At 42.0% G+C, this 20,709-nt stretch overlaps 1 protein-coding gene across 4 annotated transcripts; it reads right to left on the bottom strand.

Annotated features, from left to right (window-relative positions):
* Window positions 1-1,986: 1,986 nt before the first annotated feature.
* On the bottom strand, window positions 1,987-20,682 carry TMEM59 (transmembrane protein 59). 4 transcript variants are annotated; one of them, XM_045026283.1, is made up of 8 exons: window positions 20,494-20,682; window positions 12,174-12,279; window positions 9,682-9,776; window positions 9,322-9,474; window positions 8,923-8,995; window positions 8,494-8,575; window positions 6,254-6,362; window positions 1,987-4,490 (listed from the first exon to the last, which is right to left on the bottom strand). In XM_045026283.1, the coding sequence occupies exons 1-8, from the start codon at window positions 20,665-20,667 to the stop codon at window positions 4,338-4,340; spliced, it is 945 nt and encodes a 314-aa protein (XP_044882218.1). In that variant the 5' UTR covers window positions 20,668-20,682; the 3' UTR covers window positions 1,987-4,337. The 4 variants fall into 4 exon arrangements, with proteins under 4 accessions (XP_044882218.1, XP_044882217.1, XP_044882216.1 ...); XM_045026282.1 differs by having other exon boundaries at window positions 8,494-8,578; XM_045026281.1 differs by having other exon boundaries at window positions 20,401-20,682.
* Window positions 20,683-20,709: the final 27 nt, after the last annotated feature.

The raw sequence follows: 20,709 nt of genomic DNA on the forward strand, positions 1-20,709 counted from the left end.
CTTTCCAGTCTTTTGCTCTCTAGCTCAAACATACCCAAAGAAGCCCTGAGAGACTCTGGGCACATAAGATTTATTGCTGGGCCCAAACATACAGCAAAGATCTAATGAGATATGGTCACGCTTCATTTGTGATGAGACCCTAGGTGATGCATCAGTTTCCACATATCTAAGCACCTTGGGCAACCCTTTACCTACCAGTTCAAATTTCCAAGCCCATAGCACATCTTAGGTCAGCCTCTGGCTCAGACTGATGTGCTACATATATGCTCCCCCACTAGTTTAAGATTTCCCCCTGCAGTCTCAACAGCATGATAGATACTGTCCAAGCATAAAGGGCTAGTTCCTCCCTGGGCAAGATTTACAGCTTAAATGACTGTTATAGAACATACTCTGGCAGGGGGGAAGCACTGAACACACAAGCAGACTGGTGCCATAGAAGTTCGTTAAAGATACTCCATGCAAACCATTTACAAAAATACTACATAGAATAGTCAAAATAGTGATCAAGTGGCTTAAGGAGCTTTGTAATATCCTCAATTAGGGATGCTGTTCCTCTTTGGGAAGATTACTGTGTTGAAAAAACAAAGCTACAAGTGGCTTGTGGTCTCCTTGCAGTTTTGGATATGCTAAACATTCTAAGTTTAGACCTAAAATTGTGTTGTAATTTAATACACAAGGATTTTCAATTTGATGTTCTGGTACCAGTGATGCTAAGTGTAATTGCCTATGACCACGCCACATGCAGAATTTACAGCTGCTGCTGAGGAGAGTAAGACCATAACGATGTGCCTCTATAAAAATAGGTCCTCCTAAGTGGCTTGTGTCATATAAGCTTTTTTTAAAAAAGTGTTAAAATAGGAATGACAAAAGAATTTAGTAAAATCCCCAGAAAGCTCAGGGAGGCTAGTTATCCACCATCCTCTTCTGGGATCATTCTGAATAACTGGAATGATCCTACCCCGCATGATCACATTCGGGATCCAAAGCAGAGTTAAATACTCAGACTTAAGAGCAGAATATGGAGCTAAGAAGCAGCAAGGATATTTAATCTTTTTCAGTCACTAAGAAATCAGAGACCAGCACACTCTCTGCTGTAGCCTACTAGATAACACTTGGGTTTACGCAGTGGGATTATATATAAATCACAGCTCAATCAAGAACGGTCTTTGACCAAAATCAGAACCTTTATACCTCAGTTTCTCCATCTACTAAAGTAATATTTGCCAGCCTTGTAGGGTGATGCGAGCCCTAACTAGATGGATGCAGAGTAATAAAATCAGTGGAATAGATAAGCATATAAATTTATGACTTCCATTCACCTAGGACTCTGACAGTACAATAAGCTATGGCCACTGCACCATGGGGAGCAGGAATTATCAGTCTTTTGTAACTTAAATCATACACTGCTTATTGAGCAATGGAGACCCTAGGATGCCTGTTTCTAAGTTTAGATGTTTTTGAGTTCTCAAAAACAAGAGAGAAAAGGTCACATGTACAATAATATGGGGAAGAGGAAGGTGAGGAAGTAGTTGGTCCTCATCTACAATAGCTTAAAGCAATTTACTAAAGTTTTCATTTGTGGGCAGAGCCAAAACCCAAATCACTGCACACAAAATTAATGTTTCAGAAAACAGAGCATCTGAATATAGGGAAGAGGAACAGAGATTGTTTTGCTATCTTAAAAACTGGTAAATAAGACCTAGGTCTGCTCCAATAATGGTTACAAAGTACCAAGATGACTGAATTGCAGTCTGTATTTAGCGTAGGAACTGCTGGCATTAGTTTGATTCTGATAACGGACCTGGATAAAACCTGAAATGTATAATACTGTCAAAGTCTGGTTCTTTGGACTATAGTTTTGTTTACAGAAATTAAATACCTTGAGACGCTCATTACAGGAACTCAACTTTTGTAGGCGTCACCCATGGTAGAGTGTTACTGAGTCCTGGACTTCAGCATCTATTCATTGTATCGTAACATTTCAGGTAAGTAACAAGGCCCAAGACGTGAACCTTTATTTATTTGTTTTTTTTCCTTCCTTTCATTTCTGGTTTTCAGAAGTTTAAGCAGATATTACAGCTAAAAATAAGAACTAGAAGCTGTTGATTAACCCAAATATAATTAAAAATTTCAACATTTGAAAACATCCACCTTTAGAAATACAAGTTAAGAAAAAACAGTTTTACACTCATGAGTTAAAAATGAAAGTCATTGACATAATGAAAGCTGTACTACACATAGTGAAACAGGCAACTGGACAGTTATACTTTCAGTGAGGCTATATAAACACTATTTCCAGCATTTACACATCACAAGGAAAACAGATTCAATGCTACATATATGCTATATTCAATGCTAGTTATAAGTCAAGATTTGGGATAATTAAAATGTCTTCAGGGACTGCACTGCAGACAAAGTTAGTGCAAAGAATACCAGCCATAGCCACTGGTATAAAGTCCGCATTTGCACCTAAAGATTTTAAACTGTCATTGCACAAGTTACATTTGATGCTAGCACATCAGCATTCTGCATTAAACAAGGCTGTGTATTGATGTCTGAAGTACATAACTGCATAGAAATGAGAGTCTTAGGACTGATTACTACTACAAATATAGAAAAAAAGCTATTTTGGGGCATCAGATTATGAACCAGTTTTTAAAGCACTGCACAACCATCACATTTTTAGACCCTTGTATAACCTAGGTATTTAATAAAGACATGTTAAGAACAGCATTTCACTCTAACTTTCATGATTGTAAGTCAGATCCTCTTTCAATGCCACATCAACCAAAAGTTACTATGTAATTGGGGTTAAATTCAATGTTTGTACTAACACACTAGACCCCTTGAACAATTAGATTCTGAACTTTACCCCTTCATGGCAAAAATGTAAGGTGCACATAGTTTTGAAGAGAACACCGATTTGTAGCAGCTCTGTGTATGCTTACTACATATAGCAAGCACCACAGTGTATGTGGTATGCACTCTAAGTATGGACCCATAATACATGATTTATAACCACAACCATATAGTCCTCAAACTTCAGAAACTTACCAAATGCATACCCGTTTCTAAACCTCACTCTCAACCAAACTTAGTTATTCTTCTGGTTTTAATTCATGCAATAAGTTAGTCTCTGGAACGTCTCAAGTATAATTTTTGCTAGAGTACAAAAGCTTTGCAAAACCAGTAGATTTCTATTGCCTACTTCTAACCTGAATGTAGACAATTGGATAAAGTTAAAGATATCAGAGATATAATTTTGGCCAGTTTCTAAACATCTGCAAAGAGACTTCGTAAGGAAAACCATCACCGTCCCTTCTTGCTTATAGATGCCTAGCAGGCACCACTAGATCATAACTGCTGTAGTAAAGAACAGAACTGTGTTGGACAAACTACTTATAACAATATTCTCACATAATACATTAGTAAATACTGTTACTGAATTGTAGCAGAATGTGGTAAGGTTGCATATATTAGGGGGATGCTGTAGATAAGACTCATACTGAGTGCATCATGGTTAACTGAGAGCCACAGCAAAAGGCTACAGTCATTCTACTTTTCTAAATTTATTCTCAGTTTTCAGTAATCAATTTGTTTCTGACAATGAAACAACTGGACCCAATTAGTTAATCAGTATAGCAAAGGGAGTGCCTTCAGAAAAAGTATGCTCTAACCTAACAAGCTATTGAAGAGTTTAAGGCTAAAGTTTGTCAAAAGAATAAGCATGTCTCTTTTTTGCATGTAAAAGGATACGTCCATGAGTCGTTAAAAACTTGCACTTCTGACAGCCTGAGCTCAACCTGCAGTACCTCATTAACGCTCTGAATATTGATAACTGTAAAAAAATACATTTCTATTTTTGGGAAAAGGGTTATTGCAAAGACTAACGGATAATATAAAATTTCTGCAAATAGTTCTACAATTAATGTTCTTAGTTACTCACAACTGAAAATGCCTGACCTAAGCATCATCTGCCCACTTAGAATTTATATCTTACTTTTACAGAGCTAATTCCGATCTTACATCATAGAACAGTTAGAAATGACTGGAACTGTAGTGAGCATATTTACAGTTTTTGTTAAGCAAAAAAGACACATTGCAAACTCCAGTGAAAGCAATTACATATATTTGGAGAAAAAACTGCAAGTTAAACATGCAATTCTCTTCACTACTAGAGGAAAACAAGGATTCCATGACAGACTGATTTGTTGATTCTGTAACTTTATTTGCATTTAAACACTGACCGCTAAGCCCCGCAGCTGAAGAAACCATAAAAAACCCACCAGGAGTTGATAGAACTGCTAGAATTAGTCTATTAAATTCTTTTAAACTATTTAAATTGCTGAATGAGCCAGATTAACTTTTGTGGGTGGAGGTCCTGATTCTTCATGTTCATCAGTCTTGCATCGAACAACAACAAGAGCAGAAGCTGGGTATCTGGTCAGTTTTTCATTCATGTACTCCAAGTCTCCATAGATGCTCAGCTTCTGAAATAATTAAACTTATTTTAAAAAGATCGTATCATTACAGATTCTGAATGCAAGACTCAAGACATGCTTAGCCATAAAAACACAGAATGGCCATAATGGGTCAGGCCAACAGTCCATCTAGCCCAGTAGCCTGTTTTCCCGACAGTGGCCAATACCAGGTGCTTCAGAGGGAATGAACAGAATAGGTCATCACCCAGTGATCCATCCCATCACCCATTCCCAGCTTCTGGCATATAACTATGATCGGACATTTCTCATGAGGTTTTGAAGGTCCTCAAAGTAGCAATGCTTCAACTCTTACTATGACACACTTTGCATTTTCCATGACATCTGAAATTCATGTTCACAGTTGAGTCTGAGTCCCAGGCTAGGACTGACATGTTCCTGTCAGAATGAGTGTGGTACTTGCCAGTGTTGCATATTTTTAGAGGAAGGAGAGTGGGGGGAAGTCAGTTCAGCCAGTCGTTTCTCTCCTCCTCCAGTCAGATTCCTGCCATTCACCCACATCATGTCCACAGGTTCCTGCCATTCTCAGCCTTCTCACAATCTTATTAAAACCCCTTTAATGGTTTAGTGAATGCAACCTGTAACCATACATCCCTAGGTCTCACGCTGCTCCGGCAAAAAGATACTAGAAACAAATGTCCAGTTGTCAAACATGGTTACCATGGGCAAGAGGGTTCCCAGCCAATGGGAGTTGCGGAGCCAGCACTCGGGGTGAGGGCATCGCGCAGAGCACCCAGGGCTGCCCCTGTGCTTAGGAGGCTGACATGCCAGCCGCTTCCTGGAGCCTGCCTTAGCCCCGCTGACTGGATTTTTAGTGGCTTGGTCAGCACCAGGGTCCCTTTTCGACTGGATGTTCCAGTCAAAAAACAGACACTGGGCAACCCAACAGCCCACAGGTAGATCTAATTGAGTATCACTGCCCTAAGCACTGGGATATGGGATGGTATTCTAGATCACAACTCTCTCTCTCACTGAAGTTGTTCCACTGTGTGTAAACACTGTAATTAAACAGTTATTGGAATAAGGACACTAACTTGGGTTTCTCACCTCCAAGGTGAGAGCCATAATCATGACACTGCAGTCATTTCACGGTCTTTGTCATTTATACAAAGTGGAACAGCTTCAACAAAATGCTTGAATAGTCGTTGAGAATGTGAGAATGAGAATAGTAATAGTGAGAATGACTATAGCCTCACAGTTATGGGCACTCACCTTGGAGATGGGAGACCTACATTTATGTCCTTGGTCCAATGACTTTAATTTACTTACACACAATTGAACAACTTTGAGAGATTGAGACCTACCCCAAATGCCAATAGGGCATCTTCTGCCATGTGGGAGACCAAAGTTCAAATCCCTGCTCCACAGCCGGCAGAGAGGGGAACACAGGTGACCCACATCCCAGCTAAGTGCCCTATCTACTGGGCTAAAGGTTATAAAGGGAGGCACCCCCACCACCTTCTCCACCCATTTTGTGAATCTGGACTTTACAATTCTTGTCTTTATTTTTAAGATGTCCCAACACAAAGTGATTCATTTTGATGCAAATGAAATTTTGTTAAACCCAGATCAAAAATGCACTGACTTGATTTGCCAACATTTTTAGTTCGATTCTAGCAATTTTAATTTTTAATTTTGCAGAACAGCCAGTGAACCAAAAAACCAGCTCTACACCTAAGACCCTATAGCATTTCAGACACTAAGTAATATGAATAACGTCAAGGTGATGTAAGCTATAGAATAATTAGCTTTACCTCAGATGGAACATACTGCTGTGCAGCTGTAGCAACAGTAGCACAACAAATCCAGAGTAGCACCAGTACGGAGAGAACAAGTGTAGTAGTTAAAATCCAACCAGAATTTCTGAAATGTAATGAGCATCGTTAAAGTTGTTTATCCTGTTTTCTTAAACTGTCATTCCTAAAGACACACACTGGGTTTTACCAATCTGCATTCCCATGTCTAGATCATTCAGTTGAATGCTTCACTGGAAGAGTCTGGGAAACCAGTCTCCCACCCCAACTTAGTTACCTGTCCTTCAGGTACAGGGTAGGGAAGCGCAACAAATCAAGTCTGGCAGTTTCTTTACTAGATCCCAAGCGGACTCCTACTTTAAGCTATTTTGCCAACAAATCTCTCCATTAATTGCATTTTGAATGTATGACAGCAAAATCTCTAATCTCTTTCTGCCTTAAGAACCTCATTATACCAAGGAAATAGCAGCCAAATGTTTGGTGCAATTCTAAAGAACATAATGACCATACTTGTCAGACCAATGGTCCATCTAGCCCAGTATCCTGTCTTCTGACAGATGCCAGTGCCAGATGCTTCAGAGGAAATGAACAGAACAGGACAATGGAGTGATTCATCCACTATCACCCAGTCCCAGCTTCTGGCAGTTGAAGGTTTAGGGATACCCAACTATTCATATAAAATGACGGGGTCTAAATTATCATTAACCACTCAAGAAAGATCTTGGAGTCATTGTGGATAGTTCTCTGCAAACATCCACTCAATGTGCAGCAGCAGTCACAAAGCAAACAGAATGTTGAGAATCATTAAGAAAGGGATAGATAAGACAGAAAATATATTGCCTCTATATAAATCCACAGTATGCCCACATCTTGAATACTGCGTGCAGATGTGGTTGCCCCATCTCAAAAAAGATAATGGACTTGGAAAAGGTTCAGAAAAGGGCAACAAAAATGATTAGAGTTATGGAACAGCTGCCTTATGAGGAGAAATTAATAAGACTGGGACTTTTCAGCTTGGAAAAGAGAAGACTAAGAGGGGATATGATAGAGGTCTATAAAATCATGACTGGTGTGGAGAAAGTAAATGAGGAAGTGTTATTTACTCCTTCTCATAACACAAGAACTATGGGCCACCAAATGAAATTAATAGGCAGCAGGTCTAAAACAAACAAAAGGAAGTATTTTTTACAACGCACAGTCAACCTGTGGAACTCCTTGCCTGAGGATGTTGTGAAGGCCAAGACTAACAGGATTAAAAAAATAACTAGATAAATTCATGGAGGATAGGTCCATCAATGTCTATTAGTCAGGATGGGCAGGAATGGTGTCCCTAGCCTCTGTTTGCCAGAAGTTGGGAATGGGTGACAGCGGATGGATCACTTGATTACCTGTTCTGTTCATTCCCTCTAAGGCACCTGGCACTGGCCACTGTTGAAGACAGGATACTAGGCTAGATGGACTTTTGGTCTGACCCACTATGGCCGTTCTTATGTACCTTTTCTGATTCTAAAATATTTTTTGATATGAGGTGACTAGAACTGCATGCAGTATTCAATATGTAGGTGTACCATGGATTTTCTGTTTTTGTATCTATTCCTCTCTAGTTATTAACATTGTTAGCTTTTTTGACTGCTCTTGCACATTGAGATGTTTTCAGTGTACTTCTCACAATGATGTCAAGATCTTTCTTGCAACTAATTTAGACCCCATTGTTTTGTATGTCTAGAAGTGTGTGAATGCATCCTGCTGCTCAGTAGCAAAGATTAATGAAAGAAAAAGAGCAAAGTTATATTGTATCCTATCAATCTAGAAATAAAGCAAAACTGCTTATTTATTCAGCACCTTTCACACTAGACAATCCCAAAGTACCACACCAATCAATCCCTTCACCCTGATATGCAGCCAGATCTAGGAGACGAGTGAAATGTAGCAGCTGTTTAACAGTTTGCAGCAAAATATCAGTAGTGTGGGACAGGAAATGACAAATATCATGGTTAGGTTAAACTGCATGGAGAGATTAGGTTGGCCAAATAGACAAGTATATTGTGGCCAATATCTATTTTCTTGATAACACAAGTGCTCAAGACCTCCCCTTTAACAGCTCCTCCAAAACATCATTTTTCTTTAATACAGTTCTGTCAGCTTAAGATTCTCTGATGGAGTATATGACATGTAAAATATATGGGGAAGGAAAGTCATCCTACCATTTAAGCTTTTACAAGACAGTAGAAGATACATACATAGACAGACATTTGAAAAAGCTATTGCTTTCCTCCTCTTCAAAAAATCCTCTGTGTGTCTGTGAACCTCTTGGCTGTAGGTCTGCTGAAATATCACAATGACAGCTCCATTACAAGGTTACAATTTAAAAAAAGACTTGTGTTTAAAAAACTCTAGTCTCATATAGTCCCTGTCTATACCATGACACTGATAGTAGAAAGCTTCTTTAAAATGGTTCTAATTCCAGTGTGGCAAGGGCATAAATACCACACTATATTTAAAATACATTTTAAAAAGAGTTTATTTATTACTATGGCCTTTGTTGCAATGTATACAGGGTGAAGGTGACAGTCTGCCCATAATGACTTTTTCCTTTGTGGAAGATTTGACTTACTCTTGCAAGTTATGAATATTTTCATTTGCACTCTAGAGAACCCAAACTAACTTACAGGAGGTTTTGCTCAACGATGATTCTTTCAGATCTGTGGTGTCCTGTGGAACATATTGAACTTCTGGCTTTGACTAAAACAATAATGAAAATTGTAAGGTCTTATTTGTATTTCATAAAGCTTCAATTAACCTTAAACTTATAGTCATCCCATAAGCATCATTCACATTTGCAAAAGAAATGGGAAAATTTTTTGACACACTATCCATTTAAGTTAATCTTTCTACCTTGCAAATCCAGTGACCACTACAAAGAGAGACTGACTGCTGCCAAACATTAAGCATGCAGTTACTTGCCGAGACGGCTCTGCTATCTGTTGTGTGATTGGAAGACTAAGGAGATCAACAGTTAACACCCAGGATACCCAAAGCCTTGTAAAAGTAAAAAAGCAAGCAAGCACCTGGAATATAACTATTTTGCCATCATCTGCTTGAAGGTAGAAGGTCCATGAGGAAGTTATGAAGCTCTGTGCTGAGTCCATCATGTCACTCCAGAATGATCTCACCAGTGTCAGAGGGAAAAGGAGATGAATCCTTGGCATCAGGGACATTAACTGTAAACACATCACTAACTGGTTTTCAATTTGTTCTATACATATTCAAACAATTTAACACTGTCCCCAGTAAGGTTTTAGTCTTTAAATAGAGAATTTCTCTCCATCTTTCTACACACACACTTATTAAATTTGAAAAAAAAAGTGAGACAATCTGAGCAGCAGAAAAAAAAGTAGGTGCATTTGACAAACATGCTACATGCTTACTTGCTCTTGTCTCAGTTCAGCAAATGGTTGCTGATTCTGGCACCCAAGATGGCAAGCATATTGTTCATCAGACTGGGAATACGCTTCAGTACAAGCTGCAAAGAAGAAACGTTGCGTAAATTGAAAATAATTTCACATCTTAAGTCAGCAACTGAAAGCACGAGTGTAAGGTGTAGGTACAGTTGGATAAGGACTCAAGGGACAATTTTAAAGACTCCCAATCCCACCTAAGGAATAATATGAGAGCAATGTACCAATACTGGTACTGGGTTCTTTGGGCTGATGTAATCTAGATGATCTATCTAGAATAGGCATAAAACTGGGTTATATCTAAAAACTGAATGCAGCAACAGCATTTGATCACAAAAATGAGGAAAAGCAAAAAACAATCAAAATAAAGAAAGAGCAATTACTGGTATAGAAAATTCCAACATAGTGACGTAAATTAACACAGCCTCAACCCAGTAGAATAGGCAAGGATTTTGTACCAGAGATGGCATGGATCACCAACCAGAGTTCTGAAAGACCCTCCCACAGTACTATGGCCTTCCCTCCCACATACCATGAAAGAGTTCAAGTTTTGCTCCAGAGGATGGAAGTAAACTAACAGAAGAATCTATCAAACCTCAGAGAGCCATGGCATAACAGGAAACAAAGGAGGGTTTGCCCATCAGTGTTGCATGAGTATAGTTAGACTTTCTATACCAATTTCAAGCTCTATCAAAAAGATAGAGTCAGCTCTGCTCTTATTTCCAAATATCCGTATCCAATACTTAAAATAAAGGACAGACTAGCAATTACAGGAGAGAAGCCAGAAGATTTGTATTCTATTTGTGGCTTAGCCACCCACCTGCAGTATGACCTTGGGGAAAGTCCCTACACCTGGGGATAATCCTCTCTCACTAGGGTACTGGGAAGCTTAGGCCAGAAGGCACAAAAAGAACAGGCGTGACAAGTAAAAGTGCATACTGAACGTAAATACTATCCATTTTCTCAAGGAAGAGGAAAATGAACACGCATACAACCAGATATGGGCAGCCTATGGAAACAAGGCAGACAAAATCCTGGCAGGGAATGCACAGTAATCAGCCAAATAACTGAGTGTGCAGTTCTCAGGAGCCTGAGCAGCAGTCCTATGGTAAAACAGTTACAAAGCCACAGAATCGGCAGTCACAGAAGCACCTAGAGACAGAACTGAACAATGGCCAGGGAGTGCATCACAAAGCACAGGACAGCCACCAAGCAATGAACAAAATCAGTGTTATAAGACCACTGCAAATGAACAGGCAGAAGGCAACAGCCCAGGGTGGCAATGTCGTACAGGAAAGGAGGCAACAATTCAGACTCAACTCTACATTTGGACTTTTGCTGCACCACCCCTTTTTATGATATCCCTTGATGTGTGGTTTGGCAATTGAAAAGAAATGCCTGGATCACAGCTGTGCACAGGATACTGCTTCTCTGCAGCTCTAGCCTATTTCCAGCCCATATAACACAGCTCTGTATTGCATTAAAGTGCCTTTCCCCAACTCTCTCTGCTATTGGAGCTGGCCACTGCCCCTTTGGCCTTCAGCACAAGATTGAGCCTCTTTTTAGTGCTGAGTTGGCACTTACCCACTTTTAGACTACACAGGGAGAGCTGCTCCCTCTCCTGCCTTGCGTGGTTCACACCACACTTTTAATTTCAGTACACGAACCTTCATGTTTATCAATTGCTTTAAGATCCTTGGCTGGAAGTACTACAGAACTACAAAGAAATATTAGCTTGGTATATAGTTTGTAACAAGTACAGTCTTTTCACAGTTTTAATTATCGACATTCCTTGTCTGATCTTCAGATAATTAATCTTTTTAAACAATTAGTTATTCATGAATGCTTGATATTTAATGGCTTAATTCAACAAGACAAACCCAGCTCCCAAGTTGTTTAACTACATGCAAGGCAGAGAATGTAGTTAAGATTTGTTTCTCTTTCCATAGCAAAGAGATTGTAAAATTTAGTTGAATGAGGCCATACCAGTGATGTAGTACAGTATACAGTTCACCAAGATTTGTGTTTTGTAAAGCAAACATTTCAGCTGAAGTAAATACAAAGCCATGCTGTCCCAACAAATAGACAGGGCTAGGAAAATCATTGCAACTGATGTAATTTATTAGGTTGTCACTGCACAATGTTGCATGGAGTAAAAGGGACACCATCAGCTTGAAAATTACATTGTCAGCTAACCATTTTATACCTAATATGGTTACATTGGGTAAGTTTTAACCTTGGCCAAAAGGACCCTTATTTTAAAGGCTCAAAGCAGAAACCCCTTTTAAAAATTTGATAACTTTTAATGAGTGCTCAAATTTTTTTTTTTTTTTTTTTTTTTAAACAGAGTAAGATCAATTTAAAAAAAGTCAAATTGACAATATCCCTTTATATGTTTCCGCTCTTCCCTTTATTTGTCTCTTCACATTACATCTTGTAGAAAGAGCACAGAATTATCTTACCAGAGTCGCATTCCAGTTTGGTCAGATTCAAGTCAATTCCATCATCCACAAACTGACAAATAGAAAACAGTCTGCAGCCTCGCTGACATGCATACAGTTCCTCTTCCTGGGAAGTTACAAGAAAAGCAGGGTTGCTAAAGAAATTACTAATACTCCATCCAAGAACCTAGGGTAGCAACATACTACTTTTCTGAGTACTATAAAAGCTACCGTGGAAAAAAAACCCAAACAAAAAGAAAACCTTAGAAGCCAGCCAAACACTAAGGTCTGTACAGTCCGGAACAAAAGCAAATTACAGTTATTTAAAATTATTGGGCAATTCTGATATGGACTTCCTTAGTCCAAGCAGAACACAGTTCTTTATTCAGCAAGGAGCCAGCCTTGAATAGACAGATCATTAAAGTCAGCAAGTTCAAAAATGCATTTCTGAAAAATTATAGCTTTAAAAAAAATCAAGGTGCTAGCTGCTAAAGAATCAAAGTAGAACCCATTAACCTTCACTTCACTAATTCACACAGAAAGTTGGCAGTCCTTACCTCTCAAAGATTTAATGGCAAATGCTACCAGTGAGGAGTCATAATGACAATATACTATTCATCTTCAAAACAACAATTATTTATTATAGACTATAATTAGAAGTAAAAAGTTGTCAAAATAAGTAACTAGAGTATATTTTGTGGTGCACTATTCCTGGGTCGAGGCTACTTACTTGCCAAAACAACTAGTCAACATCCTATTTACTGGTTATGCTGACGGAAAGTAAGGGAGAAGAATATTCCTTTATGTAATTACAAAACTAAGGCCTGGTCTACACTAGGCGTTTAAATCGGTTTTAGGAGCCTAAAACCGATTTAACGCCACAACCGTCCACACTAGGAGGCACCTTATATCGATTTTAATGGCTCTTTAAATCGGTTTCTGTACTCCTGCCCGACGAGAGGAGTAGCGCTAATATCGGTATTAACATATCGGAATAGGGTTAGTGTGGCCGCAATCGACGGTATTGGCCTCCGGGAGCTATCCCACAGTGCACCACTGACCGCTCTGGACAGCATTCTCAACTCGGATGCACTGGCCAGGTAGACAGGAAAAGCCCCGCGAACTTTTGAAATTCATTTCCTGCTTCCCCAGCGTGGAGAGCTCATCATCACAGGTGACCAACGCACAGCTCATCAGCACAGTTAACAATGCAGTCTCCTGAGAATCGAAAAAGAGCCCCAGCAATGGACCGCTCGGGAGGTAATGGATCTGATCGCTATATGGGGAGAGGATTCAGTGCTAACAGAACTGCGTTCCAAAAGACGAAATGAAAAAGTATTTGAAAGAATTTCTAAGTCTATGACGGATAAAGGCCACAGCAGGGACTTCCGTGCAGTGCAGAGTGAAAGTTAAGGAGCTCAGACAAGCCTACCAGAAAACCAAAGAAGCAAACGGAAGGTCCGGGGCAGGTCGAAAAACATGCCGCTTCTATGCTGAGCTGCATGCAATTTTAGGGGGCTGCGCCACAAGTACCCCACCCCTGACCGTGGATTCCGAGGTGGGGGTTGTAATCTCTGCCATGTCAGACGGGGAAGATGAAGATGAAGAAGAGGAGGAAGACCTCGCAGAGAGCACACAGCACTCCGTGACCCCCAGCAGCCAGGAGCTTTTTATCACCCTGACAGAATTACCCTGCTCCCAGCCCTCACAAGCAACTATTCCAGAGAATGACGCCATGGAAGGGAGCTCTGGTGAGTGTACCTTTGCAAATAGCAAACAGTGTTTTTTAAGCAAGCCTTTTTTAATGATTTGATTTGCCCTGAGGACTTGGGACGCATTCGCAGACAGTATAGTTACTTAGAAAAGTTTGTTAACATGTCCGGGGATTGAGAGGAAATCCTCCAGGGACATCTCGATGAAGCGCTCCTGTAGGTACTCCAGAAGCCTTTGCAGAAGGTTTCTGGGCAAAGCATCCTTGTTCCGCCCACCATGGTAGGACACTTTACCATGCCATGCATGTAGCAAGTAATCAGGTATCATTGCGTGGCAAAGCATAGCGGCGTATGGTCCCGGTGACTGCTGGCATTCAAGAAGCATGCGCTCTTTATCTTGTTCTGTTAATCCTCAGCCAAAGTGATATCGTTCAGGATAACCTGGTTAGAAATCAGGAATTTAAGTAAGGGGGGGTGGCCATTTTTCTACTGGGTTCCGTGGAATGCAGCAGCTTAAAAAAAACACTTTCCTGCACGTAGCGAAGCGGGGGGAGGGGAGGAGTGAAATGCCGATGATCTTTTCTGTTTGGTCACCGGCAGGCGATCTTCCCCAAGCTACCGGACAAGCAGTGGGTGGGGGGAGGGGGAAGGTTGTTGATTAGCAGGGAGCTAGCGTGGTATTAGCCATGCGTTGGGGGGGGAGGGGTAAAATCACTGAGACAGTGGCTTACCATGGCCGCATGCAAGCTGAATCCTGATGCCTGGACCTGTGTCTGAGATCTGTAACCCAAGAGTTTGCAAGCAGGCACTATTAAGATGAAAAATGCGACCTTGTAGGGAAATCACATGTGCTATGTAAGGTGAATAGTGCTTTTCCAACTGTGAAAGAGTATAACCATTGTTCTGTAAAATGTATCTTTCTAAATATTTATCTCCCTCATGCAGCTGCAAATATTTCAAGCGTCCCTCCTCCATCCCAAAGGCTAGCACAGATAAGGCGGAGGAAAAAGAAGACGCGAGATGAGATGTTCTCGGATATTATGGAAGTTACACGCAATGAAAGAGCTCATCTGAATGAGTGGAAGGACGTGGTTTCAAATTACAGGAAAGAGGCCAGTGAACGTGAGGACAGGAGGGATGAACGTGAGGACAGGAGGGACAACCGAGATGAGAGGTAGCGGCAGGAAGACCGGCAGGAAAATCAGCGGTGGCGGCAGGAAGATCAGCGGTGGCGGGATGCAACTCTGGGGCTGCTGCGTGATCAAACTGACATGCTCCGGCGTCTTGTGGAGCTTCAGGAACGGCAGCAGGATCACAGAGTGCCGCTGCAGCCCCTGTATAACCACCCTCCCCCCTCACCATGTTCCTTAGCCTCCTCACCCAGACGAGTAAGAACGCGTGGGGGGAGGCTCCGTGCACCCCGCCCACTCCACCCCCGTTGACAGCAAAACCAGAAGGATGTCGTTTATATTAATTTTATTTTTTTAATGGCCTTCTCCATACATCCTTTCATCCTCCCAAAGCACACCCTTACTTCTCTCCCTCTTTTTATAATGAATCAATAAAGAATTCATGCTTTTTAAATGAGGACTTTATTTGCATAAGTAAGCTGTACGCGACGGGGGAGGGGGAGTTGCTTACAGGGACTGAGTCAATCAAGGGGGTTGGGTGTTCATCAACAAACACAGCAGTCACACTGTACCCTGGCCATTGATGAAGCTCGTTTCAAAGCTTCTCTGATGCGCACCGCTTCTGGTGTGCTCTTCTAATCTCCCTGGTGTCTGGCTGCGCGTAATCAGCGGCCAGGTGATTTGCCTCAGCCTCCCACCCCGCCATAAAGGTCTCCCCTTACTCTCACAGAGATTGTGGAGAATACAGCAAGCAGCAATAACATAGGGGACATTGGTTTGGCTGAGGTCTGAGCGAAGTCAGTAATGTGCGCCAGCGCGCCTTTAAACGGCCAAATGCACATTCCACCACCATTCTGCACTTGCTCAGCCTGTAATTGAACAGATCCTGACCACTGTCCAGGCTGCCTGTGTATGGCTTCATGAGCCATGGCATCAAGGGGTAGGCTGGGTCCCCCAGGATAACGACAGGCATTTCAACATCCCCAACTGTTATTTCTGGTCTGGGAAGTAAGTCCCTTGTTGCAGCCGTTTTAAACAGAGTAGTGCTTCTGAATACGCGAGCGTCATGAACCCTCCCTGGCCCATCCCGCGTGGATGTTTGTGAAACGTCCCTTGTGATCCACCATGCTTGCAGCACCATTGAAAAGTACCCCTTCCGGTTTACGTACTGGGTGCCCTGGTGCTGCGGTGCCAAGATAGGGATATGGGTTCCATCTATCGCCCCCCCCACAGTTAGGAATCCCATTGCAGCAAAGCCATCCACTATGGCCTGCACGTTTCCCAGAGTCACAACCTTTCGTAGCAGCAGCTTAGTGATTGCTTTGGCTACTTGCATCACAGCAGCCCCCACAGTAGATTTTCCAACTCCAAATTGATTCCCGACTGACCGGTAGCTGTCTGGCGTTGCAAGCTTCCACAGGGCTATCGCCACTCGCTTCTCTACTGTGAGGGCTGCTCTCATCTTGGTATTATGGCGTTTCAGGGCAGGGGCAAGCAAGTCACAAAGTTCCATGAAAGTGCCCTTACGCATGCGAAAGTTTCGCAGCCACTGGGAAATCGTCCCACACCTGCAACACAATGCGGTCCCACCAGTCAGTGCTTGTTTCCCGGGCCCAAAATCGGCGTTCAATGGATAGAATCTGCCCCATTACCATCAGGATCTCCAAAGCGCGGGGCCCGCGGTTTGAGATAATTCTGTGTCCACGTCCTCATCACTGTCATCGCCGCGCTGCCGTATCCGCCTCTTACTCGCCTCGGTTCGAAGGTCCTGGTTCAGCATATACTGCACGAGAGTGCGCGAGGTGTTTAAAAACATCCACGATTGCGGTATGGAGCTGAGCAGGGGTCCATGCTTGCTGTGCTATGGCGTCTGCACGGTTTCACCAAGCAAAAAAGGCGCGAAACGGTTGTCTGCCGCTGTCAGGGAGGAGGGAGGGGTGAGGCTGTACCCAGAACCCACCCGCGAAAATGATTTTTGCCCCATCAGGCACTGGGATCTCAACCCGGAAATGCCAAGGGGCGGGGGAGGCTGCGGGAACTATGGGATAGCTACGGGATAGCTACCCACAGTGCAACGCTCCAGAAATCGACGCTAGCCTCGGACCATGGACGCACACCACCGATTTAATGTGTTTAGTGTGGCCGCGCACACTCGATTTTATAAAATCTGTTTTACAAAACCGGTTTATGCAAATTCGGAATAGTCCCGTAGTGTAGACGTACCCTAAGATACAGCAAGTGTATTAAAAAAAGGTATATCAATGTTCCTATTTGATGGTCACCCTCTTTCACACCCTTCATATGTTCCAGTCTTAGACTGTAAGCTCTGCAGGGCAGGGACTATATCAACCTCTGTGTATAATGCCCCAATCAAGATTACAGTATGGTAGCATTCAGAAGACAAAGTAAAAAGCAACGTAATGCTTCTCCCAATAATTAATGAAGTGCTATAGTACTTTGTTTCACAAGAAAATACTCCCTTAGCTGTGAGAAACATACTGTTTTAATTGCTAGAAGTACCATGTGGCAGATAAATGGTGTCTGTAAGGTAGACTTCATCTGAGGGCTTGTCTACTCACAAAAGTTGTATAGCTAGAGCAGTACTGGTATACCTAAGGCAGTACAACCCTCCTAGTGTGGCCACAGTCACACAAGCATAGCTTATTTCCTTATGGAAAGGGGAATAAGCTACACTGGTATACGGCACCTTTATATTAGTATAACTACGGCCACACTAAGTTGCACAAGTATAACTAGGAGTTGTAACAGTATAACTATTTAGATAAAAACACATGCCCCCAAACTTTAGTATACCCTACTGGTAGAAAAACTGTGTTTAAATGAGGCCTTGGCAAGTACCTACTTCCCTGGTATCTTAGAAGTTTTGCTTGTTTTTTAAAGCAAAGTAATAAAAATAGAGAGTTATCTAGTTCCACAATGTGGAATATTTTCTATGTCAGAGACAAGATAGATAAGGTAATATCTTTCACTGGACAAATTTCTGTTGGTGGAAAGCACAAGCTTTCAAAAAGCGTCCGACTTCTTTCCACAGACCTGAAGAACTCTGTGTAGTTTGAAAGTCTGTATCTTCCTCCAACAGAAGCTGGTCCAGTAAAATATATTAGCCCACTTACCTTATCTTTCTCATATGTTAGGACCAACAAAACTGGTTGTTTGTAGCGTTGCTGTAAACACTTAATCTGCATTTGACACCATGTGAATCTGTTAACAGGAAAACTCAAGACAGGTCTTTTGGCTCTGTCCTCATGCTTATGGTTGTCACGATCTGTTTTTCAGGTGGAGAGAACTTTGAATCCATTATTAAAGAATCAAGGCAAACACACCACACCTTACCACATAACCAACCCATTGTAAATAAATGGATGTGTTTTTCTTTCAGACACAGATGTTCTGATGTTCTAGGTTTTTGCAGTATAAAATAACTGCCAAGCTGGGTCAAGATTTTTTTTTTTTTAAATAAAGCCTAACAACCTTGACTGTCTGTCTAATAGAAATATCCTGCTGCAGAAAATATGCCTCAGATGTTGATATTCATATTGAATTGGCTTTGGCAGGTATGATGCACACAGAGATTCTTTTGACAAGTCTTAATGAAGTTTCTCTTTAATATGTTAAACCAAACAATGAATGTTTCCAAAATAAAGTTGCCTGCCACCTCTATTTCTATTTGGCAGCTTAGTGGTAGGTAGTGCTTAAAATCAACACAGGATAGATTGTTTAAGTCAAAAAGGACTCAGTAGGAAGAAAATTGTGTGTGTCATTTTATTGGCCTCTTTATGATGTATACTATAATGATGACCTCAAAGTGTTTAGATTTTTAAAAACTCTAAAAGCTACTAGAAACACCAGAGTCTCAATTTCCTTCAAAAACTTGCCAAAGTCCTCAAAAAAAAAAAGGAACTATGCTTCACCATAGGAGTCTGAAATTTCATCTGCAGTAGGAAAAATGTTTGGGTTGGGATTAAAGGAAGAAAGATGTTTGATCTTACAATGATTCAGTTCCCAAACTTTGGCCTTTTTTGCAATTGGTATCATGCTTAGACATCTCAACATGCAGCATAAAGTCCCATATTCTAGATATACATTTCATTCCATCTACACAAGTCTTTGTTACTTCCACTCATTGTTGAAGTATATACACATCACAGTTACTGTCTCAAAACCATGGTTATGTAGTTTTATCCTAAAAACATTAATTCCACACTTCAAACTTTCTGCTCTATTACTCATCTCCTTCATTTGTTTGTGCACCCCACATTTTGAACTCAACCTGTTACACCGCTGCAGATAGAGAATAAAGTATATTACCAGTCAAAAATTCATACATGACTGAAAAGAATAATGAATTTTCCAAATTCCAACAGTAATGCAGAATTCTATAGAATCCTGAACTGATGCTGAAGCTCAGCATGAAACAGAGCTGGGGGAAACAGTTTTCCAACACCTTCCTTTTATAAAGATAGGCAGAAGTCTTTCATGGTGTCTAAGTTAACTAGAACCCAGGGGTGGAAGTTTTTTGGGGTGCTCATTTTTTAAACCACTCTTCAGACTTCATCCTCTATCATTCAAATGTTTTATGAATGTCATGATTCAGGACTTTTTACTTCTCAACACACAAAGATATTTTGTATGGTTTTAAAGCTGGAGCAGCCCACATCAAGTTGGCATTGTTTCTTTGAGGGAAGGATGGAGAAGAAAACAGGACACATGGAAACCCCACAACAACAAAATCTGGATGTGCTGTGCTTGAATAGCTTTTGAACATATCGATCCTAAGAGCAAACGGTATTGCCTTACCTGGTAAACAAAACAACCTGCTCCCCCAAAAGGTTATATTTTACAGAGCGATTAATGACTGCTACACAGAGCTCTTCTTCAGGTCTACTTCCTTACCCCGACCTGAAGAAGAGATCTGTCTGTGTAGCTCAAAAGCTTTTACCATCCACAAACAAAAGTTGATCCAATAAGAGAGATTACCTCATGTAATCTATTTATATCCCATAGGAAAGGGGGGTGGTGGTGAGAAAGGAACAGGGCATATCTTGGGGTTGGTGTGTAGGGGGAAAACTTCCTAGCCAAGGGCCCCATACCTAGAGGCACCTGCAACCAGATAAGAAATAACCAGCAACCAGTGGACCAGGGTGAACAAACCTCAGAAGCTATCGGGCGGGGGAAGCGAGTCATCCTCACCCCCACAAATACCTGAGGAGTCTCTCATGCTCTGGCAACACTCGCCCAGCCTGTCATACCAAGAGAGTCTGACTGACTCGCAGATCGGGGTGGCCCCAGCTGGGGAGAAGCAGGGGGACCCCGGCGGAAGGCCCTGGGGCCGGAGCGCAGGGGGCGGTGTCTGGCTACGTGCGCGGGGGACGGGGAGCCCCGTACCTCGAGGCAGGTGTAGGGGGAGCCCCCTAGCGCGGGGGCGGGGGGCGCTGTACCCTGAGAGGCTCGTGCGGGGAGGGGGCGGGGGCCCCGTACCTTGGGGTAGGTGTGCAGGGGGTAGGTCAGCTGACAGGCCCGGTGGCACGAGGCCGTGCTCCCCAGCGCCGAGTCAAAGGCCTCGGAGGAGCCCGCGGCAGCCCAGCCCCTCCCGCACATCAGGAGCAGCAGAACGAGCCCCAGCCCCGACAGGTTCCCCCGCGGCGCCGCCATCTTGCCCCTCCTCTCCCCCCGGGGGAGTTGTTTATAGCGTCG

Source organism: Mauremys mutica, chromosome 8 (genome assembly GCF_020497125.1).
Source record: "Mauremys mutica isolate MM-2020 ecotype Southern chromosome 8, ASM2049712v1, whole genome shotgun sequence".
NCBI classification, from domain to species: domain Eukaryota; kingdom Metazoa; phylum Chordata; order Testudines; family Geoemydidae; genus Mauremys; species Mauremys mutica.